Source organism: Gallus gallus, chromosome 8 (assembly GCF_016699485.2).
Source record: "Gallus gallus isolate bGalGal1 chromosome 8, bGalGal1.mat.broiler.GRCg7b, whole genome shotgun sequence".
Taxonomy (NCBI): domain Eukaryota; kingdom Metazoa; phylum Chordata; class Aves; order Galliformes; family Phasianidae; genus Gallus; species Gallus gallus.
The window spans coordinates 1249155-1269125 of record NC_052539.1 but is presented as its reverse complement, the minus strand read 5'-3'; the positions used below and the strand labels follow the sequence as shown (position 1 = coordinate 1269125).

At 39.4% G+C, this 19971-nt stretch overlaps 2 protein-coding genes across 9 annotated transcripts; one reads left to right on the top strand and one right to left on the bottom strand.

The window, feature by feature from the left end:
* Positions 1–134: 134 nt before the first annotated feature.
* On the bottom strand, positions 135–9010 carry PRPF38B (pre-mRNA processing factor 38B). Its single transcript, XM_001231649.7, has 6 exons — positions 8613–9010; positions 5771–5839; positions 5320–5471; positions 5175–5235; positions 2473–2696; positions 135–2200 (listed from the first exon to the last, which is right to left on the bottom strand). The coding sequence occupies exons 1-6, from the start codon at positions 8895–8897 to the stop codon at positions 1342–1344; spliced, it is 1650 nt and encodes a 549-aa protein (XP_001231650.1). The 5' UTR covers positions 8898–9010; the 3' UTR covers positions 135–1341.
* HENMT1 (HEN methyltransferase 1) lies at positions 5470–19099 on the top strand. 8 transcript variants are annotated; one of them, XM_040704718.2, is made up of 9 exons: positions 5470–5744; positions 6792–7667; positions 10082–10159; positions 12713–12844; positions 13614–13726; positions 14830–14964; positions 15358–15540; positions 16281–16458; positions 17158–17895. In XM_040704718.2, exons 4-9 carry the CDS (start codon positions 12728–12730, stop codon positions 17560–17562), a joined length of 1131 nt encoding a protein of 376 aa, XP_040560652.1. In that variant the 5' UTR covers positions 5470–5744; positions 6792–7667; positions 10082–10159; positions 12713–12727; the 3' UTR covers positions 17563–17895. The 8 variants fall into 8 exon arrangements, with proteins under 8 accessions (XP_040560652.1, XP_040560651.1, XP_046800533.1 ...); XM_040704717.2 differs by having other exon boundaries at positions 5470–7667; XM_046944577.1 differs by lacking the exons at positions 5470–5744; positions 6792–7667 and adding an exon at positions 8574–8642.
* Positions 19100–19971: the final 872 nt, after the last annotated feature.

Sequence of the window (19971 nt, the reverse complement as noted above, 5' to 3'; positions counted from 1 at the left end):
CACTTAAAATATTATACAGTATTACATTAAAACTCTAATTTGTACAAAGTGTCGCTTTGTTTTCAAATGAAAGACTGAGGAACACAAACACTCTTCAAGTGGCAATAAACATGCAGGGAAAAGCTGAGACCCAATACAAAGGAATTAATTGAGTTTATTCCAGATGGTTCTTCTCACTTAGAATACAAGTCAGAATAATCTATCAAATAGACTTGGACTTTAATGACACGATTTTTTTCCTATAACGCATTTTGGTTTTTGCTTCTAATAACCAGTTTAAAAAGAAAAACCTGCCAGATGAAATGTTCAGCACAAACTGCAATCTTACTATCTGTAGAAAATATGACTTAAAAAAAGGACACTATCAGGTAATTGTTATTTTAAATGTTTACACTTATAAAAACGCTTTGGAAGCTTGAAACTGAAATCTTTTGAAATGATTTTCTTCTTCCTACCTCCCTCTTCCCACGTGAAATGCCTTCATTAGCTCAGGATTATCATAAATTACAGAGTGCAGCTGCTGATTAACAACATTAAAATACCATAAATTGATAAATTGTGTTTAACAAAATTGGAACCTTACATATTTTTTCTCCCAAACAAAATGCATAGATGGCTACAGTACTCACTCATCAACCTTTACAGTGTCTGCCTGAGGTAGCCTTTCTAAAGAATTTTGCACTAAAAAAAGCCCATTATAAACTAAAACTTTGCATCTAAACTACTGTCTCCTCAGAATTCCACTCCCATCTTGACACCAGTGGTAATCAACAAAAAACACTGTAAGTTTTGAAAACAGCAGGTACAGTGGACGTGTTATTCTAAATCTGCAGCCCTCCGTGTACATCGTATGCACATAAATATCTCAGCTATTATACACACTCGAGGTCCATCCCTAAAAAGCCATGCTATTATGTAAAGCACAGCCATGCTAACTTCAGGATAACACAAACCATAATTCCACATCTACAAAATGAAAGTATAATTAGTGGCAGTTTATTGCCTCATACAAATTCAACCAACATGGCAACCACGCCAAAGGAATTAAAACATTTTCAGGACATATGTACAGACTGTACATTTCAGAAACATCTGAACAATAAAAATGCAACAATCTCTGGATTACGAATTTAACTAAACAAATGGGTTTGAAACCGTCAATGTATTGAATGGGTTTACAAAGGCACTTCCCTACCCGGAATAGGAAATGACAATCTGCAGCCTAGAGGGAGGTTGGAGAAGAATGCTCATGAACTACTGCACAATCTCAACTTTAAGAAAAAATAAGCAGGATTTAATCAAACATTTATAGGATTCAATGTGATCCACTTCTTAAAGAGTTCACACAGTCTCATCTTTGTTTTTCTGTTGCTTTTCCTGGCTCTCTCGCTCTGTACTTTGGCTCCTTCGACGATCGTGTTTGTCTGAATGGTCCTTGCTATCACTGTGATCATGTTTGTGGGAACGTTCTTTGCTTCTACTACGCTTTCTAGATCTTTCTTTACTGGGACTGTGGTCTCGTTTTCTTGACTTCTCAACACTATCTGTTCTTCCTCTGCTTCTGCTTCTACTTCGTTTATTTGATTTCTCTTTACTTTCACTTTTATGCTTACTTGATTTCTCTTTGCTCCTGCTCCTGCTGCGCTTACCTGTATTCTTACTTCGGCTTCTACTCCTATGCTTTCTTTCCCGGCTTCGACTTCTGCTATGTTTCCTCTCTTTTTTGGAATCCCTCTTATCATCCCGGTGTTTCTTGTCATCTTTGTCATCCCTGTGTCTTCTTTCTTCTGTATCACCCTTACTTTTCCTTTCTTTCGATCTTTCTCTAGATCGATCGCTATCTTTTTCTCTCTCACTACCTCTATCCTTATCATAATCTCTCTCTTTTTTTCGGCTGCGTTCATTTTCTTTCTCTCGCTCCCTATCCCTATCTCTTCTCTCTCCTTTCCTGTCACGACTTCGACTACGGCTTCTATATCGTTCCCTGCTTCTGCTTCGTCTCCTTTCTAGTGCACGATCGGTACTTCGAGACCTACGCCTCTCTTTTTCCCTCTCTTTAGCTTCACGTTCCAATCTCTGACGTTCTCTTTCTCTTTCAAGTTCTCTGTCGAAACTGGATGACCCGTGGGCTTCCCGATGATGACTTCTGCTTCTGGATCTTCTGGGAGACCTCCTGGGACTGAGGGATCGTCTTGGAGACCTTTCAAAATAAAGGGTATTCAATATGAAACAACAGTTTTCCAAGTGAAGGGAACCCATCTACTCTCCAATGTATGCTTTACATACACAACCTCTATTTCATCTTAAATACCAGGTAGCCTACAAGATAGCAGTAATGTCAGATTTTATCCATTAACATCCATAAACCAATTGCCCTAGAAGCCATCTTACTGAAAGATGACTTAGTTCTTCATAGGACATCACTTAATATTGAACTTTCAACATTTAGTTACAAAGTAACATATATACAACCTTGAACGTCTACGTTCTGGATGCCGGTCTATTTCTTCCATTCCCTCTTTGCCATCTTTCTTTATTTTTCTGGGTCTGCTTTTAATTTGCTGGTCAATAGTCTTCTGGACTGGCACAGGAATTCTCGGAAACAACGTGGAAAACCATTCAAGCTTAGTGAGGAAGGAACGAAGCATCTCCCCAATGGTCATGACACATCCTCCACCTGCCTTCACATCCAAGTCCTATAAAATACGAACAGAAAATATCCTGATGGTCAACAATACTCTTTAATGATTTAAGAAAAAATGCTGCTACATTACTGCCCTCTTGAAGTCTCACGATTACTTAAGTTTACTTGTCTTTTATTCTAATATATTTCCTTAGAAAAACTCCACACCCTTTGGATGTGGCAGTATGTTACAGCTAGGGAGTGGGACTTAGTACATATGCATGCAGGAACATACTAATCCTGCACCACCTGGATGCTAAGGGACTGTCAATGCAGAGATTAACACAAAATCCCCTTACACAGTCCGGTTATAGAGTATGATCTTGTATTTTATATAAATGCCACAAAGTTGAGAACTTCTCTGAAAAGACATTTTATACTTCATTTTCTGGATGCACAACTGCGTAACATCATACCCAACCCTGTGGCCTAAATCACTTAAGAACTATATCATTGCCTATCTAAAAATGATCACAGAAAAATCTGTAGTACAAAATGGCATCCTAGCAATATTGGAAGCAATAGCAAACCAACTGCCATGAAGCAGTGAGGTTTCTAATTTAGAAACATGTAAAAAAATAAATAAATGAACAAATAATTGGAAACGCATAATCCATGATGACCATTGTCTCTGAAAAGGGTCATTACCGCATGAAGGCCTTCTTGCTATGCCCTCTCACAGCTCAGGACATGTTAGTCAGCTATTGTCAGTCCCAAACCTATAGTGCAAGCACACAAGGAAAGTGAGATTTGTTATCTAAACAGGAAGAGAAAATCTAAATGTAAAACTGCTTGCACTCACACACATTTAAGTGTTCAGATATACAGTATTTCCAAATATAATCGCTGCAGAGATCTAAAGAAGAAAAAAATGAGTTAAACGTAGCACCTGGAGAGTATGTACAGTTAAACAAAATAAATGTAAGAAACATTTTGAGAAGTAGCTGCGTATCCTGAGAAGCCTTTCATTTTCACAGCAGCATGTCAAAAGATGAAGTGCTTCCATATATTTTACAACTGGAGAAAAAAAATGCTGTAGGTTTAAAGTCATTGATAAATTTGCTTCATCCAATGAGTCTGAGCAGGGCTAAGCAACTTAAGAAAAGCAGCCCCAAGCAGTTTTTCCTAGGTAACACAATGCTACTGAAAGGAGCTGTGAATCAAACACTAATTCCACAAGTACATTGGATCATTTTAAATTACAAGAAATAAATAAATGCTGATAACCAAGAACTGCAAGGACTAAAACGTATGAACTAAAATAGGTACTGTGAATAATGAACCAGTTAAGATCTGCACAATGAATCACATTTGTGATTTATTTATTGTTCTGGGAATCAAGCTACTCATGGAACCCTGAAAACAATGCTGCCCTAATTTTCCTCTTAAGTTGTAATGCAGAGTTCATATTAGCTAGTAGCACCATCTAGGGGAGAATGAATATATCACAGCTATGCAATCAAGATTTAAATTTGTTTTCCGTTAAAAATGTACAATAGCACAAGTTTACCCGAAATAACTGTCCTTTGCACAGTGCTTTTGACACTTGGCATGAAAGAAAACCGTTTAAAAATGCACTGTATCGCAGTTATAGGTATAATTAACCCTTTTTTATATGGGTATTTGGACATCAATTGAATTTTCTTGAATAAGTTGACAACTGTCACACTGAAGAGTTCAAGGCATCTCTCCCTGTACAACTCTTAAAGCCAGGATGCAATTTACAACCTGCTCCATGAATACAAATTGCAACACTATGTAAGAGATTTAACATTCAACTTGATAGACCTAAAAACCTCATCAAAAGGTTCCTACGCCATGTCTGCAGACAGTAAGTAGGAACAAAGACATTCTCCTATCTTACTGCACAGTAAAGCATCCGCTTTAGTGAAATTTCCATGTCAGCACCTCATGATGCTTTTCATTGTCTCATGAGCAAAAATGTTAGTAACTCCACTTAATGCAGAAATCCAGCTGTTTCTCCTCCCAAGAAATACAGTCTTTATATTCCAAGATTTACAGAGAGATTCTAGTATTTCTTTTTAGGTTAACATTGTGTTCTACTATGTGCTTTCCACACTACACCAGTACCAACTCCCCGTCCCAGTAATATTCACAAAAGGCAAAATCAGCACTCTCAGCATGTGCTATAGCTTAAATATAATTTTCTCTTAAAAAAATGCACAGAACCCACACTCATAAAGCCTACTGTCCACATTCTGATTTAATCAACTTGTTTTGCCTGATGATATATATATATATTTTTACAAAGTAACACAGTAATCAATTGAAAATTTCATTATATCTTTGAAATCTATGAAAAATGATCCAGCTCCCAGCTCAGATGTGCTTCCTGCACTAATAAATGAAGTTACAAGAATAAAAACTCGCAGCATCAAACCACAGAAAATCTTATTAAACAGTCTTAAATTCTAAAGTAGTAACATGGAAAGAAACAAAAGAAAATAAATTATTACCCTCGCCGACATACCTCTTCATCATCAAGGAAGGATTCAAACCAGTCCCATAGATCTGTAGGTGGTTGTGTGTACCTTTAAGTATAAAAAGAATGGAAAAACTTTAATACAGCATTCTGTGTATTACATTAGCCATTAGCTGGTTGTATTAACACTTACCTAATATACATAAATCCAAGAGCTCTAATATATGGAGAGTCTGTATGTGTAATAAGGCCCATCACTTGCTTACGGGTGAGCTTCAGTGTAAATAATTTATAGAGCAGACAAAAGGCAGTAGACACAATTCCTCCAGTTCCAACACCACGTACCTTTTAAAGAAAAAAAATGTTAGGTGACAACCGGAAGTTAATGAAAACAAAGAAATAAACAAATACCATAACTAATGCAGGCTAACTCTAAATCTATTAACAGGACTTTGTGAAAGAAGTAACGCTACTTGCCTCCACAGTTTCATCTCCTTTGGAAGCAAGGGGAATATATCAACTCTTTGTAATAAATGGTTTTACATGCAGTAACTGAGCCAACATACAAGCAAATCTGCGCTACGTTTGGGAACTTCGTTCTACCAGAAACAGAAAAACGTAAGGCAGCACGTACTTCTACTTACCCCTCCACACATTCCTGTCTGGCCTGCTGTTTTTCTGCTCCCCTTTTCCCATGGTTCAACATGCGTAACCTGAAAAGGCAAGGAAGGGAGAATCAAAGAAAAAACCAACAATTATAAACGTCCATAATGTTTAGCTACATATACAGATTTAATTTAAACAGCGGACTGCCTAAATCAGTCTTGAACAGCCTGTCTTATGATAAACTCAAGATCAAGTCTGCTTTGTCATTAAAACAAACCATTTGGCTTTTTAAATTACATTAAGAAATTATACACAAAATCACAGAATTAAAAACGAAGAGACCAAAAAAAGCATCTTGTATTTGATACTACAAACACTTTAAAAGCCAGTGTTATTTTCCCTGTAAACTGCAGTGATGTTTTTAAAATGGTTCATAAGTAATAAAGAGTAAAACTTTCCCAATTTGAATCTTCTGAGATGCACTTTGAGATGAGTGTATAAATGTCATGAACATCATTCCCTACATATGACAAAAAGAGTCACAAACTGCCCATACTGCATTTGAAATTGAGGAGTAACATTTGGGTTAATGAATCAAATCTTCTAAACACATCAAGCAATAAGCAGTTTGTATAAGCAATTCCTTGAAATCAGAGATGTAACAAGGGATGAAGGAAGACGTTCAACTGCTTTTGACTGTTACTATCTTTGCCAAATGGTAAACGTAAGAGACCAATACTGGGGAAAATCCACTGCAGCTTTCCATATTACTAGCATTGCCAGAGGATTTCAGAAATACTGCATAAATAAAAGTATACACCCTTCAGAGTATTTTTTTTTTTTTTTTTTTTTTGCCTCTCACAGGAGAGAGGAGTACTTTGGTTAAAGGATCGAGTATGACATTACCACAACGGTAGCTTTCAATTTTTCAATATCAACATGCTGTTTTTTCCCCAGACATGAACAGAAAAAGCCCCAGAAATAATGCTTATTTCTGAAAAGTATCCTGAAAGTTTTGATCTGACAAAGACTACAACGTGTGCTTCTCTTGTCTGGCAGCATGCAGAGTAAATGAAATTGAGGACACACATAAGGACATAAAATCAAACAGGAAAAAAGGGGAAGTTACCTTCTTCACAGACACAGAACCAAAACAAACAGTGAGTGGACTTGAACTACTTGTGAATTAATTTAAATATCTACAAAAAACCTGTGTGTTCAACAACAGACCCTTACTGCCCACGTTAAGTCAGAACATTCTTCCTGAGGCTCCAAGATTGAATTTTTGAAATGAGCTATTTAATCATATTCCCAAAACAAATACACATGAAAGCGTATGGTAGACATCACATTCATCCAAGAAGAGAAAAAAAAAAAGGTCAGCAATTCCTCAACATTAGTCACGAACCTTAAAATATGAACAGAATTAAGTTGTTCTAAATATCATTGAAGTACCTTCACCATCAGACCATCTTCTTCGTATCTGTTACACTTGAGTAAGTAAGGATCTGAGTTTTCCCTTTAGCATTTATTTTTAAGTAAAATTAACTGTCAAGCTCAGCAGACAAACTTTCTTTGTACTGGTTTAGTAAGCTGGCATTTAATTATGTCAACACTCCTCTCTAATTTAAGGTAAAGCCACTTAAAGAATGAAACACTAACACAGAACTGGCTGAACTATGAAAAGATCCATGTAATAGATGTGTTACGTTCTCCTATTTACTCCAAATATCTGTCCGTTTTTCAGTTCTTGACTTCATTTGCAAACATAAACTTTGCTGCTTTCTGTTCTGATAGAACATGATTTTTCTTTCACGTGCAGCAAGTGGCAAACAGACCGTTACTCCACATACTAGAAGAAATCAGAAGTCTGCTCATAATGCCACAGGTCAAGCAGAAGAGCATCGCCACAGAGAGGAAAAACATACTGCCCTCGTAAGTATGGGCAAACAATGCCAAATATTTCACAATACTTCTGTGCAGTTATTTTCAGTTGCAGTGACTTGACTCACTCTGGGGTTAAATGGCTACACTACAATCAGTTCAGTGACACAGTAACGTTACCGAGCAGTCCCAACGTACCTCGGAAAAATATCCCAATAATCTCCAAAATACAGCTGGCTGAAAACTGCAGCCCAAATTATCTAAGTTGTGCTCTTGCTATCAGAACAAAACACGAAGCTATGCTGATGACCATTAATTATGCATACCTCTACCTAGGAGAACGGCTTGATGGAAGCCTTGTTGTAAAACCGATTCAATCCCGTTATCAAAACAAGAACTGACCCGTGGGGGCACTGATACAGGGCTCTTCCCAACACATCCAACCTAGTGCCATAATTAGCTCGTTTTTGACTGGGAAGAAGACTGGTGAGAAACAGTAATCTCTAATAGGGAAGGGGCCACACACCAGCTCCTCCTGCAGCCCCCTACTAGCAGGGCCATGCCTTTGGCGCGGCCACACGGGGCCCGGCAGCTCCTGGGCTGCAGAGGCTGCTCGTTTGTCTTCAGGGGCGGCACGCAGAGCGGTTCCCCTCCCCACCCCCCGGCTCAGAGCGCAGCCCTCGGACGGCCATTTCATGCCCCGTGCCCTGACTCAAACTGCCCATCGCAAAGCAAACTCACAACTCCCTAATTCTAAAGCGAGCGAAAAACACGTTTCTTCTGAAAAACAGAGATCTCGAGCCCCCCTAACTAAGCAATAACAGATGTGTTCCCATCCCTCCCCAGTAGATACAAGCAGGGGACCCAGCAGGAAGGCAGAACGCAGCCGGCAAAGGCCGCAGTCCCCGCCCACCCACTCCCAGCCGTCGGCCCGGGCGGCTCGGGGCAGGCGCCAGCAGCGCCCAGCGGGGCCCAGGCCGCGGCCCGCAACCTCACCTTGAAGTAGATCTCGTCCACCACTTCGTGGTACGTTTTGAGCTCGTAAAGCTGCACCTTGAAATAGGGCGACGAGAGAATGTTGGTGAGGATCATGGGGTTGAGGTTCATGGTTTTCTCGTTCCCCCACAGCGGCAGCACGTTGCCCTGCTTGCCCGAAGCCGCCGGCTTGGGGGCTCCGCTCTGCAGCTGCTGCTGGGCCGGCGGCACCGCGCCGGGCTGGTGCTGGGCCGCCTGCTGCCCCTGGCAGTTACCGGCGCCGACGGCGGGGCTGTTGTTGGCCATAGCGGCGGGGCCCGTAGCGGGGCGGCGGCGCGCGGCCTACGAGGCGAACGAACGGCCGCGCCACAACAGAGCGCGGGCTGCCGGGTCGGGCGCTGCCTCCGCCAACTGCTGACAAGATGGCGACCCCAGCGGAAGTGACGGCCGCGCTTTCCGGGCCCGAGCCGGCCAATCCCCGCGGGGGAGCGCGGCTGCGCGCGCGCGCTCGGCTGCGTGAGGAAGGGCCGAGCCCGCCCCGCCCGGCGGGAGGTGGGGAGCGCCGTCGGTCCGCCGTGCGAAAGAAAGGCTTCGCGGCTCCCCTCCGTCAGCCACGGCGGGCGGGAGGGCGTCGCCGGGTTACCGCCCGCGCTCTGCGAGCTCCCAACTCGGCGCGGATGCGCCTATCGGTGGCCAAAAGGCCGCCCTGCTGTTGCCGCCGCGTGCGCGGCCCGTTGCTGAGGGCAGGCCGGGCGTTACCCGCCGGCTGAGCTGCTGAACGCGCGTTTTGAAAGTAGTTGAACGGTCGAAGCTTAGAAAGAGCAACTCATTTCTCTGGAATTTTAGTCTGCCTTCGCGCAGTGCCTGTACTGCTACGTCAGAAGCGTGTTACTATCGCACCGTGGCAGCGAGGGGGATCTCCCAGGAGCCGGCTGTGCTATCGGCCACACTCCTGTGCTCTGCCAGTAACGCCAGCAGCTCCTTCGGCCGCTTTCCCTCAGCCTGCACCTCCTCCGTTACTCTCTGCGGGACTCCGCTGCCCTTATCAGCATTGCTCAGAAGTAATATACACTTCATCTTATAAGAAACTAAACAAACCTAATTGCAAAACGAATTCTACAATAGTACCCTTATAGCCATGAATAACCATACTCCACAGACAGCTGGTTATGGTCACAACTTCATTGTGAAAGTTACCATTTTTGTTTAGTGTGCCGTTGACTCCAGGAGCACTTGCTGCATTACTCTTGCATAATGACTTCAAGACAGCTTGTGTTTGTTACCACTTACATAACCCAAATTGTTTACTCACATATTTCTCTCTTCCTGGTGGAACATTTAGTCAATATGTTCCAAAAACTCAGTGTTCTTCTTCTGTAAGTTCACTTTTTTGTAGAACAGCCCCTCTTCAGTGGTGATGCTACAGACTTAGGTATACTTATCTAGAACCTGTTGATCCATTGACCTCAAATTAGTTTTTCTCTTCCCAGGCATCCAAGCTCATCTTCAGACAGAATCAGAGTGAAAGCAAAACACAGCAAGGAGGACGTGATTTTGACTTGCAAAAAGTAAGGAAAAATAAGTAATTGAAAATAGGAAGATGTTGGCAATGTGTGTTTAAGGAACCACTTCACTCAGATTATTGCAGAGTTTTTTCTGGAACAGGCCTAATCTGTTAGTTGAATCAGAGCAGAAAAGTGACAGTATTCAGTCAAAAATAAAACACCCTCTGAGTGTGGTTTGATTGTTAGCTCTTGCATAGTTAGATTCTATTTTCCCTGTGTTTTCTGGCAGCGGTGCCAAAATTACCTTTTTTGTGTTATATCAAATTGTATGTATTGAAACTTTAAAATGGAAGTACAGGAACTGCATACAGTTGAGTTGTTCTTCTCATCCTAATTGCGGAAGCATAAAGTAAGTTTCAGCAGTTCAGGATTTCCTGATTCATCATTTTCTACTGTGAGAAGCTTTTACTTAATTATAGCCGTACAATTAATTGCTTTCTTTATGGTACAGAGGGATTAATTTAAGAACACCACACTTAATTTGTGAACTTATTGAAGTGAATGAACACTGAATATGCAATATGCAATTTCAAACTGACATGGGGTAAGTACCTCTGAGCAGAGTTCTCTGAGCAATCAGACTCCTGGAATGTCTTGGATTGGAAGGCACCTTACAGATCACCTAATTCCAAATCCCTTGCCATGGGAAGGGTTGGCACCCACTCAATCAGGTCAGATCAACTTGGATCTGCGGTGAGCAGGAGACTGTGCTATGTAACCTGTTAAGGTCCCTTCCAATGTAAACTATCCTGTGGTTCCTTGAGACTGTTAAGTTGATGTATCACTGCGTAAGGGCAAGGAACAACTTCAAACTGACTGAATGAGAGAAATTAAACTTTTTGCATTGTGACAATAATGTAGTAGGGAATGATCAGAAGAACTTCTTGAAACACTTTTCTTAGTGAGAAAAAGATGAAACACACACAGCAGCTTGAAAGTGTTAACAGTGTCCTCCATCTCTTCCACACTGCTTATCTTTGAAAGACCCAATCTTCCAACCAAACTTCATAACTGAAAATAGAAAAAAAGACATTTCTGTGATGTCATTTGTATATTGTTTAAAATAAATTCCCCTCACAAGTAGGGTTTGGTTACACTGCAACACTTTTTAGAGCCTCTTTGCAAATCAAACTCTGGATTATGAACTCTTAGGCTGTCTTATGTATACTGTTGGAAGGAGTTGTGAAATTGTAGACAGCTCTGGATATCTGCTGCTCAAACCAGAAGTGAACATGCACAAATAATAAGTGCTAAAAACCTGAGAAGCAAAGAAGCAGAAATGTGGTAGGAGGCAGTCATCCCAATAACTTGAGATGCCTATAAAGCGATCAGGGCAACCAATTTGCAAGCATCCTTGAGTACATTTCTTAGTAATTCAGTAAACAACACAGTTAGTTTGCTGCTAACTATTTATGTTTTGTCTGGAACGCATCCTACTAAATACAGAATGTCTTTAAACCAGCACAAACAGGCCAGCTGCACGGGGACTGAGGAGGCAGCTGGGGCGCATACCCACAAGCAGTTCCTGCAGATGTTCCTCACTCAGCAATTTCCCTGTATTGTGTTCCTCATTCACCAGGGCCTTTTTCTTAGGTCAAGTGGGAATTATTTCTTGTTAAGTGTTCTCATGTGCTGAAACATGGTGGTTTTTACAAGGTGTGAGAGTTGGAGGTGGACTGATGGTTGTGACTCTAGTACTACATTCTATTGTTTAGGTGGTTGTAAAGCTTAAGCACGGCAAAAGCTGTCCTCTTCAACAACATAACGCTTTTTCAGGTATTTCTTGCTGCTCACTGTGTTGCAGAATTCACAGGGAACCACACACACACAAGCACCTGCATAGGAAGAGAACTCAGATCATAGATGAAGGAAAATTAAAAACAGCTACTTCAGTGAGAAATAATTTTTCTGTACTTGCTGGAAAAGCAATGCAAGATAACGTTGTAGTTGTGTCAGCATAATACAAGTGTACTTATTTAAGATAAAATAGCTTGTAAGTAAAAGTTGTCTTATTAAAAAGGTTGCTTACTGTAACACTTAGATAAATAAAACAGGAAAAGCATTACAATGAAGGTGTGATGACAGAAGGACCAGCATAATACAAAGGTGCTGTGAAAGAAAAGAAAAAGATTGCTCACCTGCATCAGAAGATTCCAGGTTTTCAGGAGAAAGCTTCACAAAAGAGAAATATCAGGAAAGAAATCTTTCTCAAAACACAGTCGGCCTTTAAATGAGGTCTAAGAGAGGTGCAGCCAGGCTCCATCCCTTCTGGTCACACAGCTGAATTGCCTCCACCTGTGCTCCCAGGGCTGACCAGGTCCTTTCCCCAGGTGCTCAATCAGTGGTTTAAGCCATGACTCAGCAGTTACCATACACTTATGTTACATGGAGGCGAGGTGGTTATGGCCCATTTTTGCTAACACCTTTATTTGCTAATGCTAGAGATCAGATCTTTCTCTTTTTAATTGTCACTTGAACAGTGCTGACAATAGCCAATTCTGTATTTTGATATGATATAGTGTACTTAAAATAATGACTTAACTGTTGTATTTTTAGGCATACTAAGATACTATGGATAAGAATTTTGAAGGAAAGCAGTTTACTGGAGTGATTAAATTCACACCACCATTATACAAACAACGTTATGAGTTTGTTCAAGATTTAGTGAGGAAATACGAACCGAAAAAGGTTGGTATATTTTGTCTTCTTGCATTATGAATGTAAAAAATATCTAATTTTAAGTACCTCGGGAAGGCAGGAAATGACTAGATAATCTGGTGACCTAATTATAGATATCAATGCTACTGGAAGAGCTATTCTTAAAAGCAACATGCTTTAAGAGACATTTGATGATGTTTCTCAGGCATGAATATGACTTACTGTTAATTTCTGGGAAGCAGGAAAATGCAAACAAGAAAAAGTGTCTTAGCCTATCTTGGAAAGCAAGTAGCATTCTGGTCTTGGTTTAACGTTGAGGATTTTGGTTCAATTATCTATCATAGTGTTTTTTGTTTTGTTTTTAAAACTTTTAGAGCTTTTAGGTCCATGTATAGTATCAGGTTTACATTATTGCTCGCATGGATGTTGAGAAGTGACATTCAGAGTGTGGAATTACATTAGACCAAGCTTTATCCATTCTAAAGGTCTGGTCATTAACCACTCCTGTTCTTTTGTTATTTGAGGGCATATGCCTTTATGTGGGAGACATTCTTTAGAGTTACTGGGATGCTGTACATTTGCTTGTTGATAGCTGTAATATCAAACGGTTGCCCCACTTAAAAACATTTTGTAGGATTCTCAGGTTTAGAAAAACTTTGTAACTTTGCCTAGTTCACTTAAATAGTTATGATTATTAAACATCATTAAAATGTTTTTGTTATAAATACAGAATATATTTATGGAAGTCTCAAGTCATTTAACGTGCAAATGCTCTATATGACTAATATCTATTTTACAGGTGGCAGATTTAGGATGTGCTGACTGTACGCTTCTCTGGATGCTGAAATTCTGTAGTTGCATTGAAGTGCTAGCTGGGCTAGATATCTGTGAAACCGTGATGAAAGAGAAAATGTAAGCTTCTGAATTGTCTTAATTTAAGGTGTTTGTTTGATTTGACCTAGTGGCATGATTTAGTAACAACAGTTTCAAAATGAGGGTAAATGCAGAAATACCAGCTGTCAAATGTAGAGCAGTCCGTTATTAATTGGTTACAATGCTAGCTGTATCAGATTTCCTGGGGGAATTGTTGGGCTGTACCATCACCTAATGCAGCACATGTCTGGGTCATGGCCCTGAAGGTGTTTGCTTCTGAGAAATGTACCGTTTGCAAAGGTACAAATGCATTGTCTACAGCTTGTGTTATTCAGTTTATGCTTATATGTGACATTACTGTGGTATACAAGTCTGATCCTTTTTGAAATCAGTGTGGAACTCTTTCTTTTTTTGGGTCTTCATTTTTTATCACGTTATTGAAATGGAGGGGTGACTCAGTGTTTTGTGTCTGAGAAAGCTCTACAGTTTCAAACTCATGTGACCCCTGAAGCACAGGGTGGATTTGGAGGAACACCAAAGTCTTTCTTCAAAGCTAATTTCAGCTTAAAGCTTAATATGGTTTCAATAAATATCTAGTTTATAGATGCTGACATTGTTCTTTGCTCTTTGTCAAGAATGAAAAAACAACTAGCCTTTTTTTTTGAAGCATTGTGTTGATTGGTGTTTTGTCTGATGTTTTTCAGACTTAATTTTGCATATTTTTTTTAGTTTTCATTATCTTTTATTTGGGGAAAAAAAAAAAAGTTAATATGTATAACTTCTCCCCACAACTGTAAAGCATGTTTAAAGCAGAAGTATTGTATTTCTAGACTTAAGCTGCTGTCAGAATTTACAGTATCTTCTCTGGGCATGTGTCTTAAAAATATTGGAAATTTTTGTGAAAGAAAGGGACAACTGTTGGATCAACTGCTCTGCACTTTGCATCCTACTGAATTGGTTATGAAAAGTATGTGTATTAGAATTTTCTTTTTTCCCTGTAAAATGATTGAACATTTGGAGATTTGCTAAGTATCTAAGTAGTACAGTTGCATGCAATTTTTTCTTGTTATAAGGTCCTTTTTGTGGTATTATGGGTTTTTTTTAATGCTTATTTATTTATTTATTTATTTATTTATTTTAAGGCACAGGTTAACTCCTCTTCCTGCTGATTATTTGGAGCCATCTGAAAGATCCCTCATTGTGACTTTGCATCAAGGCTCAGTTGCTCATAAAGATCCCTGCATGCTGGGTTTTGACTTGGTAACGTGCATTGAACTGTGAGTATTAGACCAACACACTAGGTTTTTCTGAACTCATCAGGATTTACTTTAGAATTTTGTCTGTACTCCAAATACACTTGATCAAACCTCTCAAACAGAGAAGCAAAATGCAGCATTTTCTAAGTTGGGCTTAAATTAACTTTAGTTAGTGTTTAAGTGGTGCTACCACAAGGTAGCAAAAGGAGATGCATGAAAGAGTAAAAATGTAAGACGAGGCCTTCTAAGACAAAAAAAATCTTGAAGTTGCCAGTCAGCTGCACTACCAGTGCTAATGTTTCAGACCTGGGCTTACAAGTGAAGAGTACAGATGTGAGTTGTTTGTTTTTAACAAGTTAAGAAAGTTAAAATGTAGTTACATCTTTATACAAACGTGTAAACTTACATTTACAGAATAGAGCACCTGCAAGAATCAGAGCTAGAGAAATTTCCTGAAGTGGTGTTTGGTTTCATGGCTCCAAACATGGTTGTGATCAGTACTCCAAATTCAGAATTCAACACACTGCTTCCAGGAGTGACAGTTTTCAGGCATCCAGACCACAAATTTGAATGGGACCGAGCTCAGTTTCAGAGTTGGTGAGTTTATTCAATATCGTATGCAGACAGCTTTGAGTACTAAGTATTGGGAAAGTGGAATAGCTAAATATGTTCTTAGTGGTTTGTGCATATGGTTTGCTGTCAAGTGTTTGACACCAACCTATCTGGTGAATTGTTGCTTTGCTGTTTTAAGTGTTTAAGCATGTTCTCTTGGTTTTGTGTTTTATAAGTTGGTTTGCTTTTTCTTTAAGTGCTCTGTGAAAAATACTTAGAACTTTTTTTTAATACATCATTATTACAGTTAATGTGTTTGAAGTGTGAAGTATTAAAAATAAGCATTTTCACGTAATAATGTCCTGCTATGCAAAAGCTTCACATAAACCTAAAAGTGTGCTCAGTAATATATGGTGTGTAACCAAAGCACTTTACTCTAGACCTTTCTTAAAGAGTATGCAAGCAGATTTATGAAATAATAAGTCCAGGAGCAGAGTGTGTTGACAAAAGTTAAGTATGGTTTACTGAATTATGGCACAATGAAAGAATTTAAGCAAAACACATAAACATGAGAGAACTGTGTGAGATGTAACAGTAATTTCTGATTGTCTAAATTTGTGACTCTAAATGATTCAGACTGTGGTAGGAATATGATCATCGCTGTGATCCAGCAGAAGATGTTAGAGTGCTTATCTTCAGGCACATTCTCTCATCTGTGAGAGTGCATCTTTATCACATTAAAAGACTGAGTATGTACTAAGATCTGAATACATTCTCTATCTTAGGGCTCAAGATACTGCTGAACGCTATGAGTACTCAGTGGAATTCACGGGTGTAGGGAGCCCCCCTACAGGAATGGAAGATGTTGGGTTCTGTACCCAAATAGGTGTGTTTGTTAAAAAATACCCTCAAACGAGAGAACCTGTGCAGCGTGAGAAACCCACTGAAGCAGCTTACAAAACTGTAAGTATCCTTTTCTTCATATAGGAGGGCAAATATAGTGTAAGACTTTCTACAAATGGCCATTGAAGCTGCTCTTTCTGTGGTCTACTGTTGCTATCTGGTCTTAGCTCTGGTTAACACACACCAGTCAGCTCAGAAGTGTCTGAGTCCATGATTTTTGTTTCTAATTGTATGAAGGCCCTTACCTCCTAGATTATTTACTAATTAGCAACATGGATAACAATTCTTATTTTACCAACTACTACCCCATAATAGAAATTCTCCTTTGCTCTATGCTTTTTACAAAGGCATAGATTCTTATGCTGTAGTGCATGGGCAATTTCAGTTTGTTGCTGTTGGGATTTTTTTAATTTTTTTTTTTAGCACAAAACGACTGTATGTTTTGTTTGAAAGTAAGAGAAGGATTAAAAGCATTAAGGAATTGCTGGGCTTTACCTGGCTGTATCTATGAGTACAACTTGCAGATACAAGCTCTGTTGTTATTATTTTGAGGTTCTGTTAACTTTTCTAACTGCGGTTGCAGTAGCAACACATGAAATCAAGTCATACTATGTAGATTTTTTGGTCTTTGAAAATATGTCAAAAATGAAACAGAATTGAATCAAAATATGTTTGCATTGTGAAAGTTTTTTGACAAGTGTTTACAATCTGAATCTACGATAATAATAAATGTTCTGTGTGTTGCCGCATGCTGTAAAGGTCTTCAAAGCAGTGTATCCAAGCCTTAAAGATGAGAAGTACCTGCAGAACGCAGTGGTCAGTGAAGTTATGTTCAGAGCACAACTCATTAAGCGAAGTCTGCTGGACCATTTACTGTCAGAATGTGAAGAATATAACGATGATCCTACAGAGAGAAAATTGAAACTGCAATGTTCAGTGAACTGTTTTTCAGAAGATGTTGAAACATTGGCTGTTGAAAAAAGCACGGAGCCATTTGTCAGTGGAAATGTGATTTATATACCTCTCAGAAAAATATTTTCTGTTCCCAAAGTAAATCAGCTCTGTGGCACTTTTGAGAAGTTTTGCAGGCTTATTACTGGCAAGGTCACACTGAACAGTGATAGTTCTGCTCTGATGCTCGATACTGAAAATGAAGAGAATTAGACTGGTTTTCTTATTTCAAGTTCAAGTAAAGTAATGAAAGCACTGATTTTAGTAGGTGTAGATAGGTGTGTTCTGTGTGCTTAACTGCAACCATGAAATCATTCCTGAAGTGCCCAGAACATACCTGTCAGCTTTATGTTTTCCATGAATGCGAACCTGGCCCCAGTTTTGAAGATGGTTTTTTTTGTGCCATCAGTAGTGGATCAAGTCTGCAGTTTGTACCTCTTCCACAGTTTCTTTGGTGGCCTAGAATGAGCAAGTGTTAATGTAACTAACTTCCTGTCTGTGAAACATACTTTACACCTTTCTGAAAATTAAAAAAAAAAAAAAGAAGTCTACCTACTGGTTCTTACAGAGGATGGCTAAATTCTACATCCTAAATTTTTGTAAGTCACATAAGGGAATAGACAGCTGTAATTCAATGTTGAAGTGGTTAATGACTCCTAACCCCCATTCTTTGTAGAAGGGTTTACTTTTGTTTTTTAAAGATAGTCTTTGTAAAGATAAATTCTTACATTCGTGCTGATGCCTTTCCTGAGGAAAACATCAAGACAGAGTACAGATGTCTGGCTGTATCTGTTTGCTGTTCCCTAAGACATGTATGCATACTGAAATTGAAGAACATATTGCTTATCATATACAGAAGACCTACTTGGAACAGATAAATTTAAACTGAAACTGCTTTCAAGGTTGCCCTTTGCTTTACTCAGTGTTAAACTCTTGAAAGTATTGAATTAATGGTCTGTTCATGAGATTAAGCCCTCCCCCAGGACTCACTGAGCATAGATTTTCATGATCACGTTGGTCTTTTGATGATTGCGTATTCACAGTGTCACATACAGACTTGACATTTGAAACTGGTGAACATGAATTTTGCTGTCTAAAATCAGGATGATGAAAAGAAGTTTATAAAAATTAAATGTTTTAAGTTGCATGTGGTAATATCAGTGACCAGGAGATGGCACATGCATCTTGAAACACATCAACTTGAGGTTGTTCAAGCACATATATCACTGATATTTTGATAAAAGATCCTGAAGTAAGCAATGCCTATTAGCGGCACAAGGATTGTAGAAAATTTAACTAGCAAGTACAATAATGAACATTTTATTGATTTGGCAGGAAAAAAAAACATCTCAGAGTAAGCAATCTGAGTTACTTCTGCCATTCTGTGTTATTTAGGTGTAAGGGTGAATAAAGGATACTGGAAGCCCAAGAAGTTCCATGAAACAGCCACATTCAGTGTTGAGAAAGAGCTTAACTGAGATCAGACCCAGACGGAGTGTTCAGTGCGTTCTGGGATGAGAAACAAAGGAGAAAGTGGAGAAAGCACACAGGAAAAAAAAGGTAGTAAAGAACACCAAGGCTGAAAAAAAATACTATGAAGTACTCAATGTAAAGGAAATAATTTGACAGCTATTGAATAATTTAGTAGGGATTGATTTCGGTTAGCTCAACAGAATGGTTTTCATCAGTGTTTTTAGATGTAAAGTGAACAAATACTACAAATAAATTATGAAAGCATTGAATTACTTAGAAACAAAACAAAACCAAAATGCCCAGTTCAGTGAGCATGAAGGAGTTAACTGCCCATCTCCCCACACATTTTTCAAGTAGATAGCAAAGCTAATCAACTTCTGTGCTGTACCAGTCCTGCCACAGGCACGCTTGTAAGGTATAAGGCTCTATTTCAGCCTTGTTAACATGATTTTGATTCATGAGGCTTGGATCATTAAGTTGGATGATGTGTAATTTGGGCTAGTCATTGGTACTTCACTGTTGCTTTTTTCTTCTATTTAAATTGAACAGAAGAAACAGAAGCTTCTGAAAGAGTTTCTGGAATGGCAGACATTCTCAGGCCAAGTCTTTACGCTTGCTTCCTAATAGAAGGAACCATCACATCTTATGCAGTACTGTAAGCAAGCAATTTGCTTGGAACGCTGTCAGAATCAAATGCACTGACACTAGCACACACTAAAATGAAGGTACCGGGGGAACATGAGTAGGTCCAAAGAGAAGACTAGGAAAAAAAACAACCCCCCAAAGTAGTGCCATGTTTACAACCACAGCTGGTTATACAACTCTGAACTTGGGCAAAGCTTTCCTTGCTGGCAGCTTATAGCCTTCCATTCCCTTAAAAATGAACAAGTACTTTAACTTGATACATTCTTAACAGGAAAGCAACACAATGGAATCTTAACAGAAACATTAAAAAAACGCGTTAAGAACATTTGTCTTTCCACTTCTTGCTGGTAGGTCCTGCTGAGTGGTCGTACAGGGAATTCAGCCAACTAACCCGCTGCTGACGCTTGCACCAGTTCAACAGGTAGGAAGAGGAAAGCAGGCAAGAATGCGCAGTTGGGTGGGGACAATGCAGAAAATGGCTTACTAGCAAGAATCAGAGAAAAT

Bases quoted from the DNA above. Each gene is read 5' to 3' on its own strand.
- PRPF38B (XM_001231649.7), bottom strand. From the start codon at position 8,897: ATGGCCAACAACAGCCCCGCCGTCGGCGCCGGTAACTGCCAGGGGCAG. The intron at 5,840-8,612 runs GTGAGGTTGCGG...TTGCCTTTTCAG, and splicing joins TGGACGAGATCTACTTCAAG to GTTACGCATGTTGAACCATG. The intron at 2,697-5,174 runs GTATGTCGGCGA...CGTATTTTATAG, and splicing joins CCTTCCTTGATGATGAAGAG to GACTTGGATGTGAAGGCAGG.
- HENMT1 (NM_001396740.1), top strand. From the start codon at position 12,728: ATGGATAAGAATTTTGAAGGAAAGCAGTTTACTGGAGTGATTAAATTC. The intron at 12,845-13,613 runs GTTGGTATATTT...TCTATTTTACAG, and splicing joins GGAAATACGAACCGAAAAAG to GTGGCAGATTTAGGATGTGC. The intron at 13,727-14,829 runs GTAAGCTTCTGA...ATTTATTTTAAG, and splicing joins ACCGTGATGAAAGAGAAAAT to GCACAGGTTAACTCCTCTTC.